At 43.0% G+C, this 13561-nt stretch overlaps 1 protein-coding gene across 1 annotated transcript in view; it reads right to left on the bottom strand.

The window, feature by feature from the left end:
• hmcn2 (hemicentin 2) overlaps positions 1-10449 on the bottom strand; it is a gene marked incomplete at its 5' end in the record, with an annotated part of 113910 nt that extends 103461 nt beyond the window's left edge. The window contains 4 exons of the mRNA XM_080738531.1: positions 4356-4478; positions 5554-5712; positions 6423-6493; positions 10173-10449. Coding sequence (XP_080594657.1) covers positions 4356-4478; positions 5554-5712; positions 6423-6493; positions 10173-10449 — 630 coding nt within the window. The remainder of the gene's footprint in view (positions 1-4355; positions 4479-5553; positions 5713-6422; positions 6494-10172) is intronic.
• Positions 10450-13561: the final 3112 nt, after the last annotated feature.

Here is a 13561-nt window from a genome sequence, read left to right as displayed (position 1 = left end):
TTCCTCCAGTGACCATCAGAGAGGAATATATTTCACCTTATTGTATTTCAACTTTGACATGTGCATGAAGATTACTTTGGCAGCTTTTTCTTTGCATTAGATAGAAGAGTGTGTAGAGAGACGGAAAACTGAGGGAGATGGGAGACATGGGAGATGACAGGAGTCGGATTCAAACTCTGGTCCTCGCCAGTGGTGTTTTGGTCGTAGCGCGCGCGGCGAGTGTCCAGATACTAGCAGATCTACTAGCAGAGCTCACAACGCGTCGCGCTGCGAGCTTGTAGATCGGCTATTTTCAGCACGCATCCAAGTGTAAAATCAGTCATTACGATACCATCAAGGCCTGCCAAATTACATTTTAGTCGACTAAATCAACTGTAGATTTAGTCGCCTTAAACTAGACTAAAACTAAAACTTTTCAGGTGACTAAATTATGACTAAATGACATTTTATTCAAAATTTGCTGTCAAAAACAACACTGATGCACAGGGACAACAGCGTAACCTTACGGTACGGGTGCACATGCAGTACATAGAACTTGAAACACTGCACCGCTGTGGGGGGAAAAAATCACCATTACACCACTGGTCCTCGCAACTCACAAGGATTATGTAGTCTCTTCACTAACTGCCTGGTCCAACTGGCACACCACAATTATTGTTCTGTTATTGACAATGAATATAAATCTAGCACTTTGTTTCTTCCATGGGGAAACTGGGAACAGCAAAGCCAATGAAGTTAAACAGGGTTTTATTTCAGTAGTCTCTCTGGACCAAACCTCTGCCATCTTCCAAATGCTTCAGAAGCAACTGCTGCATAGTATTTGTATTCCTTCCTTGTATAATTGAAAGTGCAGACATCATGGTTGCATTGTGCCCATAATAACAATTGCACTGAAAAGATCGCTTCAATGGACTGAGGGCCAAATCTAACACGTTTGGTATATTTACGAATACGGGAGTAAAGTGAAACAAGTATGGCCTTTGATAATTTAATTAGCAGGCCTTCCCCTTTCTGTGCATTGGGCCCAGTGGGCGCTGACAGCAGCTGGTTCCTCTCGTGCTTTACAACTGGAAACAGCTGTAATGTGTGCCACATGTGTATAGCAGCATCCCCAACAGAGCAGGAAACTGCTACAAGGTGACCTACATCTGCCCCGGGATAGAGCAGATTTCATCCAGCACTGTTTGGGAGAGGAGCGGACATAAATCCACGAATCAAGCCTCAGACCTTAAATAAAAGAAATGAGAACATATCGTCGTTGTCGGGTGGAAACCTCGTATCTCCAAGTTCCATATGTGTACGTTCTTTCGCAAATCAAAGCCCTGCTTCATCATACAAGGCCGTCCCACAAAAGTGGTGAAAACAGCAGATCTACAAGCACACAACGCCTCGCGGCTTGTAGATCGGCTGTTTTCACTAGTTTAAATCATTTTTGAAATGATAAATGCAAAACCAACGGTTTCGGACATACAAGGTTTTCACCCGACAACGACGATATGCTGAATGTAAATAAAACCGTCATGACTTGCAACGCTCGGGCAGATGCCTGGCCTAGATCTAGAAACGTCTCCGCCTTGCCACAGACAACTAGAAAGACGGAACTTCTGTTGTCTGTGCCGAGGCGAGGCGTGTCCCGAGGAACATGCTGAGCACTGCAAGCCGCTCCCTGCTGGAGCCACGGGGGGAACGCGGGAGTACACAGTCCTGTTGAAACCTCATCCGGCGTGTTGCAGTTTGAGCTGGCTCGCGGGGGCGTGTCAGGAAGGACCCCCCCTCTATTCTTAGAAGCATGAAAGGAGGATGGGCAGGGGAAGGGTCAGCTGAGGATGGAGCGGCGCTCGCTCCTTTTCAGCTGTGCCGGCGATCTTCTGGGGCTCGTTGCAGGCTTTGAACCCCCCAGCAGGCGGCCAGTGTTAGAAATATGCAGTCCCTATGGGGGTTAGGGCAGGGCGGCCCCGACTTGAGACCTCCCGGTGGTTCAGCCATATAGCTGAAACACCAACAAAAACACCAATGTTTGTGGGGTGCTGTGGCGCTATAGGAACCAGGGTTGTTGGCACAAATCAATCCCAGACGCGTCCACGTTTTTTCCTCAATGACCCTAAGCGCGATGGTGGGGGCGCAGGGGGGCTGCAAGGGAAAGGAGCGCTTGTTTTCGGTGATGACGGCGGAAGCGCGCCGGCGGAGGCGCCATGAGCCGACGGTCACATGAGCCGACTCAGCGCCGTTACCGAGTTATGTGCCGTTATGGACAGAATAGTAAATCTTCGTCACCCCTCCGCGCGGTCCAAGTGAACACAGCGAAGCGCTCCCTACCTCCTTGCACACCAGCGGCCCCCACGCTGTGCTTACATTCCTTGGGACGGACGCCCTTCATTCCTTTTCAATGGAAAAGCCGAAAAACCTGTCCAGCCTATCCCCTCTCAGAACATCAGTCCATCACATCTGTCTTCTTGAGTCTATGAGTCAGCTAGAGTCTAGCTGACTCATAGAAGACAGATGCTAGACTGTAGGCGCAGCCTTTGTTCAGCAGTCTCGGTAAAATGATAGAGCACACAGGTTAACTGGGTTTCACTTTGACAAAAGAACCAACTGGATCCACCTGAGGTGAGGAAACCATTAGGACAGTTGACTCTTACAAATGACTCTCCTATGAAAAGGAAGTCAAAGCACTTATACGTGGAGTGGTGTAGTGTGGGAATGAGAGTTGGCTGACTGGCCGAGGTGACCAGAAAAGCTCAATGTTGGCCAGATCCTGTATCAGAAAAAATAATCCATCCATCCAAGTCCTCGTAACGTCTTTATTATCCTGTTTCTGTCTGAACGCTGATGTCACAGCAGACCCCCTCAGCAGCGGCTTACAGTCTGGAAGCACCTCATGGAGATGAAAACCATTATTCTTGGCAACATTACGATAGATCAGGAGAGCTTCATTGCCATTAAGACCAACGAGACAATTTGGCACCAGCAACATTAAAGAGTTGTTATCTAGCCCAAGGATGTATTGACCAATCCTGTCATTGATTATGTCCAGTCAAAATAAAAAAAGTGTAAGGACTCAAGGAGTGTGTCACACAGTACTTGACAATGAGCTGTTGTGTGAGGACTTGGGAGCCAGCAAGCACAGGGCAGCTGTGTTGGAAAGAGGGAAGCCATGACAGATCATATCCTGGGATTAGAGAGTAAAATAAGCAGTCTGTTTTCTCTCCACTTATCCATTGGGGGGCCACATAAGAGACTGTGTATATTTGTTTTGGCCTCACTTTATTAAATTGCTATTAACGGGGAAGATGTTAGTGAGATTGGAAGTACTTGTGGGGGTTTTAAGGATTAAGGAATTTGCATTAATGCTGTAAAAGCATGCCACCCAAGCACTGTAATCACACAGGTCTGAATATGGATGAAATAGCATTGCTTTGATGTAGGAAAATAAGTCAGAAGCTTGTCTAGAAGTATGCACATTTAATGTAAGACACGTGTTTCTAATGCAAGACGTTACAAACATGTGAAGACACATTATAGTCTAACTGTCCACACTTTGGGCCAGAGTCTATTTTGCAGTCCAGGTCCCTTATTCCCATACTAAAGACCACTAATGGTCCAGTGACATAAGAATGGAATTCAATCACTTCGTAAAATCCGTAAGCATTATGGGGTGTTAATAAACGTACTTGCCCCCACACACATGTATTTTACATTTAGCTTCGTACAATGACTTGAGAGAGAAAACAGACCTGTGCACACGAATACACACTCACACGCGTGTGTGTGCACACATATCTGAGTTCAGGGGTTCAGTAGGCCACCAGTGCGCCTTGGCTCCGACTCAAGAGCTGCCCTCCGCTCAGCCCAGGCATATCCTGTGTTGACACGCAGGATACCAATGTCTCCCTGAGAGGAAACTCTGGCTTCTTTTAAGTCTGACTTAAGCCTAATTTATACTTTGTCGTACGACGAATTAGGCGTAAGAGTTACTGAGCTCGGCTGACTTTGGCTCCTCAGACACAGGATTCTGTTACAGGTTGGCTCTTCTCACATCACCGGTGACTTCAGTATCGGCTTTTGAATCATTTTTCATTAATTAGTCCATGCAGCTTCAGTGATCGCTAGGCCATATATCTGGTTGGTTCTCTTCCTGCTGTTGGCTATTCAACCGTGTATGAAATATATAAATTAAACCAAACCCATGAATTGTACTGCTTTGTTCTTCTTCTGGTAGTTCTCCATGGCAATGCATTGCAACGCATCAATGAATTAATTATTAATGATCAAAGACCGACCATTGTAACCTTTTTTAAATGGTATCTTTTCCTTACCTGGGATCAATACATTAGGTCTATCCTATCTCCTCTCACCTCATTGACTTGCTGTTTGTCCAGGTGAAAGATCTGTCCGGAGGAGGTGGCTGCGATCTCCTCATAGGCTCTGTAACCAGGCTGAGTGCGGTCTCCACAGTCCCCCGTCAGCACAAACACCACCTTGGAACCACAAAGTGAACAGAAGAGGATTTAGGAGGATTACAAACCTCCAGTGTTTACTATATCTTACACACTCCCCTCTCAGTTGGGGTTGAGCGTGGAACTAACACTCATTATCATATTTCATACACATGTTGACACAGAGCAGCTCGCTGTGTGGCTGAACGTGACTCTCGACAGCTCTGATGGAATGTACCGTAGATCATAATGTAACAGTTCGTTCCTTTCATCACAGGATGTCATGTATTATTAACTTAACTGGTCTAATGGTGCTGTCTACAGCTGTTCAGACCGTTTTCAATTTCATGTATGACTATGCTCTCTCAAATGTATTCTTTGTTTTGTTTTCATTTCCGAGACGATGCTGTACCTGATTCATGTATGAGCTTGCATGACATTGAAAACCAAGGCACCTCACAGTGTGCTATTGTTATAGAAATATATTTTAGCTAGTATTATTTATTATCAATTCTCTTGTTTATTGTTCCTATTTATTATTTTTACTATTTTGACTTGTAGGAACCCAAACCTGAAGCAAAATCTTGAGAGAAAACCTTTTTTTTTTTTTTATATTTTTTGGGCCTTTTCTGCCTTTATTGATAGGCTGACAGGAAACGGGGAGAGAGATGGGGGCGGGGGTGACACGCTGCAAGGGTCGTCAGGATCGGGACTCGAACCTGCGACGCTGCAAGGGCTGGATTACCAGACTAGGTGCCTGGACCACTACCCTGTGGTCCAGGCCGAGCAAAACCTGTTTAGCTCAAGACCCAAAACAGAAATTAGATCTAGTTTGTAGATCATCTATTTTCACTACTCTTAAACTTTTTTTACATTTATTTATGGCAATTGTTGTGAGTGTTTTGAATAGTTTTGAATTGAAGAAAAGTTGTGATTATTTTGAAAAAAAGAAGAAAGAAAAAGAAAAGTTTTTTTTTTTAAAGATGTAGTAAAATGATCGAATTAGATATTTACTTGCGACCCATAAAAATGCGTCCGCAAGCCACATTTGGGTCCTGAACTCCTGATCCACATGTTTTGGAAAGTAGTGGATAACGTCTAATTGTGCCGTACATACCTGCGACTGTCGTAGCTGCACCAGCTGCAGAACATCTCGCTTGAGCCGGTAATCCTTGGCCCTGGCGTCGGTGAACACATAGATGAAGGAGCCGGGAAGGGAAACCTCCAGAGCCTTCTTTATGGCTCCTATACTCATCTCAGGACAGTCCCCTCCACCCTGTCCCATTCAGTCAAAAAGACACCGATTAGATCACATTGATGATGAAGCACCATTTAATCCCATTTTTAACAAATCGTCGTTGTCGGGTGAAAACCGTGTATGTCCAAAACCGTTCGTTTTGCATTTATCATTTTAAAAATGATTTAAACTAGTGAAAACAGCCGATCTACGAGCACACAACGCCTCGCACCGCGAGGCGTTGTGTGCTTGTAGATCTGCTGTTTTCACTACTTTTGTGCGACAGCCTTGTATGATAAAGCAGGGCTTTACTTTGCGAAAGAACACACACATTTGAAACTTGGAGATACGAGATTTCCACCCGACAACAACGAAATGTAACAATTACATTTAGTGAGTCAGTAGATGTCAGCCACATAACCATTATGTTCCTGGTTTTATTCATTAAGAGACCTGATTCGCCTTAGCTTCCTGTCTAAATAATAAATAAAGCCGAAAACTGCCAAAAAGATAATCTTAGAAAGGTTAGATTGGATACTTTTAATTTACTGTATGTTAAACTGTCAACACGTTATGAATACAATACAACACAGGAAAAGTCACTGTGAAATCAGTGTTGTCAATCAGGCAGTCAAACAGCCATCATTACATCACTTCTTTATCAACAACCTAGTGAATGGAATACAGAGGAGCCATACAGTAGTCCCAGTTCTAGAGATAAGGCCTCTGGTCCTGGACCTGGTACTCACCTGGACAAACAACTCCTGGAGGTCCTGCTGGAATTTCTTAGGGTCCGTCGTGATGGACACTGGGCCAATATCTATGAGAAAGCATTAAGTGGATGAGGCCTGGTATTGTACATTATCAGCCAAGCAACAAACAAACCAACGAACCAGACAACCTACACCACGCATACACAACTTCCCCACCTACTTACGAACCAACAAATAAACAAATTATGTCTAGGACCCATTTCATTAAAAAAAAATATTACCAGTAAGACGGCTTAAGGGCGAAAAGCGACATCGCCCTAAAGGGCGCGGTCGTGCAGAACGGAATTCGCGCAGGACGGAATTCATTTGCAAGTGTGATTCGAGTTGCGGTTGGTTGTTTAAGTTGGACAAAATGTGGACAAAATATTGTCCCAAATATGCATATGACTGACGTCTGACATCATAGATGTCTTATGTTAATAGACCACATGAGACTCACACAATATGTCCATATATGGGCATTCCAAGCTATGGGCTTAATATCGATGACATCAGGGATCTCCATATATGGGTTAACATAGTGGTTAACATTTTTCACAGTTAACATAGTGGTTAACGTTCACCCGGTTAGCATTCACCAGCGTCGGCAGGTTAGAATTTCACCAGGTTAGCATTCACCAGCATCGAACTAATGGGACGTCGAGCAAATGCTACGTCGCAATATCGACATGGTCCCGACATTGAGGCGTTACCTACTCACTGACTGACTGACTGACTGACGGACAGGATCTGCCGGGTTTCATAGTAAACTGCGACCTACGGTCGCAAATTGGACATAACTTGCTCCATTATGGTCTGTCATTTGGTCTAGAATTCCTTTACTATCTGTGCATGTACTATATCAGGTATATTGATAACAATGATCAAAATAGCCATTCTTGCCCATTGTCTTGTTCTATTTATATGCATGGAATAAAGGTGAACTATCAATCATTTAGCTGAGGACTCCTCGGTCCCCAGAACTCATCTATTACTTCCAGAGACTTTTTTTTTTTTTTTTTGTAGGACATGCTGTAGATATTCGTAATACTTAATCTACCAGCCAATACAGTGGAACAGAAAATTGATTAAATCTTTAGCAAACTGATGATATTATTATGCATGAGTTTGAAACAGAAATGCAGATAAAGGAAAAAAGTTTGATGACAACAGGATCCTGTAACATTACGTCTGACTACTGCTGCAGTCAGCATTTTCTACAAGGTAACTTCCTCCCATTTTGGGGCCACAATGGACCCCACCGCCCACCCCTGCCAGGAGCTAATCAATGGAGCAGTAAGCATGAACAAAATGCACAGAGAACATATTGTGCCCCACTGGACATAAATGAAACTCTTTCACTAGTCATCTCAGAACAGATCACCTTTAGGTAGGGTGTGTACCAGTATGCATGTAGGGTTGGGCAAATAAACAAACATACATCTAAACCAAAAGTGTTAACCTCTAACTGAGGTTATAATACTATTTTTTACATTTATTGTTCTTATATCAACAAATCGATACGGAAGAATTCAAAACAATTATAATCGACTAAATCGATTAGTCTGATTAAGTATTATAGTACTTTGTTGTACAATCTACAAGCTCATATACCGGTACGTATGCATTGTGAGCTTTGTAGATCTGCTGTTATAGCGCCACCAGGAGATGATATTACTGCTACAGATTTTGTCTAAACATCACGCAAATATCTCTAAGTCTATATTAAATTAAATCTTGATTGATCTTGATATGATTTTTCATATTGCATTTTTTTTAAATTACTCCTACAGGTTTTGTCCAAACATCACACAAATCGCCAATCGGTACACCTTATCTAGTCATGTGATCAAGATGGATCATCTGTCCGATTCTTCATATTCCATCTGCATACAGTATTATGGGCAACTGGCGGCCCGGGGCCCACATGTGGCCCCCACCTTCACTTAATGTGGCCCGCAGGTTAATTTCAGCTGTTTCCAAACACACAAACATGACCTGTTTTAATTACTTCAGTCTATATTAGTACCGTAATGACTTAGTACTAGTCTTTTTTATGTCCAATGTATTTAAGTTCCTAAAGTTAACATAAGAATATATACATGCATTTGAAATTAAATAAAAATGTTACTTTTCAGGATTCCAATTAAAAAATTGCTAAAAAGAATTCCAGATTCCAATTAAAAAATAGCAGATCTACAAGCTCAAAATGACATGTTTTGAGCTTGTAAATGGACTATTTTGCTATTTTTGAGGTGAAAAGGTGAAAGGTGAAAATATAGCAGCCCTCTTCATCATCAAAGTTGCCCACCCCTGATCTACAGTGTTGGCCCACAATAACCTACCTGACCTGACAGAGACCTCTGCCTCAAGGAGCACTTTTTTCTAGTTTGAAGTCATATCGCCCAGCACTATATGCATGTGTACCCATGTGTGTTGGTGGTGGCACATGTGATTTACTTCCAGAGCTTGAATTACATTTTTTCTAAGTCAGTCTAAATTACCATGTCTTTTATACATCACATTGCTCAAATAAGTGTGTGTCAAACTGATATTTCTCATACTCTCTCCCCCATTTATTATCTTACAGTAAAGCTTTCAATGAGTTTTGACGCCTACTCTTGAGAGCCTGTGTAGAACACTGACAGTGCTGTCACGCCTTTTTGTCAGTCATAGAGACTTCTTAGCAATCTTGGGGGTTTACAAGGTCCCCAGGGGCAGGGCACACTAAACACAGACAGAATGTGTGGTGTTAGCTCGGCCCACCATCCCCCCTGGCTGGCTAACTGGGGCTGCTAGGCTTTTCCAGAGGCTTGGATGGGTTGGGGGGTGGGGGTGATTGGGGTAATTACATACAAGCAGACAGCATATGCTTCTCATCAGTGCTCAAACACCCTCCCCCATTACTCTTATTTTCAGATTCCATGCTTTCCAATCTAGGCTTTGGATTTGGTACACATATCCGGGGGTGGTGGGGGGTAATAAGCCTACCTGTTACTATCTACACATCCCCAATTCCCCCATCATGATCCAAAAGGCTCAAATGTCCCTGAGTGTGTGAGGAGAATGGCTTCTCACTCTATAAGTGAGGTCAAATGACCCCCAGGGTTCCTCGAGGGGTGCCAAGCTCCAACCCTCTAGGTAGGCTGTGTAACTCTATAGGAGTTATGGTGGTCCTTGAAATTAAAAGTTTGAGAACCACTGCTTTACACCCTTTGAAACAAAGTGTGTACTCCCCCTGCTGTTGTAGTAGGCTAGTTGAGCTCCAGAGCTTGCATGCTGGAGCTCTTTGTTGCCACTTAACATGTGAGCCAGACTTTCAGATGTTTTACATTGAGCTGTTCAAGTAAACCTTTGTAGAACTCTCTCACAAAACGGTGTAGCAATTTAGGAAAAATGCTGTTCCTGAGTCTAGACTGTTATTTGAAATGTCAGAGAGAGTTCCTTACAATGTGGCTCCAGTTGTGTAATTGAAAATGTTGCCAAACATTCAGGAACAATTAACTAATGGGTTTTGGCCCAATTGTTTAGTTACGTTACGTGCTTCAATGAAGTTATAATTATTTTAATTTGGTCGCTAACAAAGGTTATTTGCGAGGGGAAAATATGTTAATATTGGATTCAATATACAGTATAGGCGAAGTTCATGATACATTGATACATGTGTGATGTGGGGAAATGCCGATAGTGAAGGGGGATAGGGGAAACATTTTCACTTTATTGTCACCATGTTTAATGGAAGGCTACCTGGATCGTGGAACGGGACCAGCACAAAGTTTCTGATGGGTCTGGTCCTCCGGCTGAGCGTCTTCTCCAGGATCCGCGAGGCGCCCTCTATCACCTGTTTCAGGTCGTCGTACATGGAGCCGGTCACATCGAACACAAAGGCCAGGGTGGAGGCACTATCACTGGACCCAACATCCTCCTGATCCTCTCCCCCTGGCACTGCCAGGACCCCGAGCACGTCGTTCACACAAAGCGCCGAGACCACCACCAGCCACTTCAATAACACCAAACCAGTCATTGTGCCCACTACCGCATCTGTGACTTGTAGAGACGAAAAGGTGACCGAAAACACAATAAAAAGTAACTAAAAAAGTGACTGAAAAGTTTTGTTTTTTCCCCCAAGTTATATTCAATCCGTCAAGTGGTTTTCCAGCTGTTGTTACAACGCAGTAGAATAGAATCCAATACTCCCATAGAAATAGGCTACATCCGTGCGCAACAGTGGGCTGTGGAGAGACGGGAGCGTGTGTGCGTGTGTGTGGACTGGAGTGGAGTGTGTGTGGAGGACTGCTCTGGTAGTAAGTAAAGGCAAGTCAAAGAAAGCTGTAGCTTTCAGCTTTGAGGTGGGGAGAGACAGAGAGCCCACGGAGAGCTGACGCTCCAAAACGGGGGCGGAGATGGGTATTAAAGCTTAAAGGGGTCCCGAGAAGTGAACCAACCTGAGAGTTTGTGTGTGTGTGTGTGTGTGTGTGTGTGTGTGTGTGTGTGTGTGTTGTAACTTGACCCGACTGTGACTTCCCAGCATTAACCATTCAATACTTTCCCGCTAGAATTCCAGGGGTCTTCAACAGGGTGTCCTGGACCCCTAGGGGTCATCATCAGAGTTATAGGCCACAGGGGGTGGGGGTCCTCCTCCTCCAAATCATTGCACGATAGGAACTTCCCCACCCTTTTTACATTACAGTCTGTAGAGGGCTTTACCAGAAGTTGAGAAGCACTTCAGATCTGTTCTTGAGAGATTACTTAACGACAGCATCCCTATTCTGGGCGGAGCATTAGCCAAAAAATAGCAGATCTACAAGCTCAGAGCAGACAATGTGAAAGTGACAAAGTGAAAGGTCAAGTTTACTAAAGCATTGACAGTTTAAGTGGTTAAATGTTGAAAATATACACTAACATAAATCCAACATAGGCCTACTACTGATGACATTAAGTCTATGAAATCTATGAAAAAGTTTAATCTGCAACACAATTTCATACATGGTCGGGGTCCCAGCTGCTTCATCTCTGTCTCTCAGCCAACTGCCAAGGGCCTGGCCTGAAAACGATGAACACCCCTGGCTGCATGCGCCAGATTAACAGTTTCTCAGTGATTGGGGCACTCCAGACTCCAGGAATGTTACCAACTTTATGCACTTAAGCCACCGGACCTGTGTCTTTATTTTTGGTCAAGAGTCGACAACATTGTCTCAATAACACTCTCGCTTTTATAAATAGCGTTCATTTATATTCAGCCGGCACGGGTCTAATTTTATACACAACAGCGCACGGAGAAATATTTATGTGAATGGAAGGAAGGGCAAGGGCTTAACATGCCCGGTCATGCCGCCTGTTCTTTTATTCTTGGTCTCATGTAGATATAGGCCTACCTACATTATTATTGTTCTAGAATATTTTGACGTAGGCCTAGCTAAAGACGTCGAAATGGGAATAGGCTACGTAGGCCTACATGTTGTTCATGATAGGCTAATGTAGCCTTACCTAATTGAATTCACTGTCCTGGCTAGGGATAATTTAGGAGCAAAGATGGTCTCATCAGAAATGGTTGGAGTTGGAGAATATGCTTAAACACAAACTGAATATCCGTAGGACCATTAGAACTTTAAAAACACGAATTAAATATTAAAGTTGTAATAATTCAATGGTGTAGCTTAGTTATAACCTCAGGAAGAAAAAAAGAAAAACACAATTCATTTGAAACAAGTCAGCTCCCAAACTGAGCTCATTAGTCTCCCACTGCTCGAATATATAGATCACCTGCAGAACTTGATAGTGTCTAGCTTAGTGATTGGTATTCATAGTTTATCAAGCCCACTGAGCCTCAGAGGGATGATCAAATGAACCATATAATCAAGGCAGACACAGTGCAGTTCAATGTTCTTCAAACATGCTTATAAAGTGGACCAAGCTGGCATTTAAAGAGTCTGTATTTTCAAATAATAAAACAAGCACTAAAAGATTGACAATACATTGCTCCTATTAGTGCAATACCCCAGTGCAACACTTAATTGATAAATACCTGTAAGTATTTAAAGTAATAACAAAGCAATGGACTGAGAGCTATCTTTGAGCTAGCATATTGAAGTCGATTAACATGATACATCAGAGCAGTTAATCATTGTACAAATATACACTGGAACAATGGTAATCCCACTTATCCATTTTGACTGTTTAACAAATCATCACAAAGCACTTAAATAAAAATCAATTGAATCCATCCAAATAGAAATACAAATAAAAGATCAAAGAATACTAATTTTAAATTATGTGACACTTAAATGCATTTTATTCTGTGCTCTTATACTGTTAGTAAACAGGTGAGTGACATTTATAATCGACCAATCATCATTTGCATGAGGCTATCAGTCAAGCTGATAAAACCTCTTGATATTTAGGCTATAATGATGACGTTTTACGCAAAAAACAAATTTAAAACAGGCATCATCATCATCATCATCACATGCTCCGTCTGTGGTCAAACACAAAGAGGACCGTTGCAACCACACCGCTCGCAAAAGCTTTTTACAACCAGAATTGATGCCTGTTTGAGGCTTTCAGAGACCAGCTAGGCTTTGTGTGCGTGCGTGCGCTTGCGTGCGTTCGTGCGCATGTATGTGTGTGCGTGTGTGTGTGTGTCTGTGTCTGTGTGTGTGCATGCAGTGTCCTCAAATAAAAAACGAGCCTCAATTCAGATGTGAATGCTCTGTGTCACCTGGACATGTCATTTAGGATGTGACTGTGTGTGACATTTAGGCCTAGAATTATTGAAAGCTTTAACCAGTGAAAAATAGCAGATATACAAGCTCACCTTTTCTTTGACGATGGCTAGCCAGATTGCTGACGTAGAAACACAGGGTTTTTCAAAAAATCTTAGAAGGATTCAAAAGACACTTATAGAATCGGGGTCAAAATTCAAATTTTCACGATTTTTCAAAAATAGCAGATCTACAAGCTCGCAGCGCGGCACTCGGTGCCGCGCTGTGAGCTTGTATATCTGCTATTTTTCAATAGTCAAAGCATAAAATAGTAATACACAACACTGTGTACCCGTGCTAAATGGGTTAACCATTTGTAACTGTGAAAATGTACAAATGTAACCAAATGGACCACATTATAGTGTAGGCGCTGCC

The sequence above is a fragment of the Nannobrachium achirus genome (genome assembly GCF_963921795.1).
Source record: "Nannobrachium achirus genome assembly, chromosome: 12".
NCBI lineage: Eukaryota > Metazoa > Chordata > Actinopteri > Myctophiformes > Myctophidae > Nannobrachium > Nannobrachium achirus.
The sequence above is the reverse complement of the archived record's forward strand: the minus strand, read 5'-3'. Positions and strand labels throughout refer to the sequence as shown.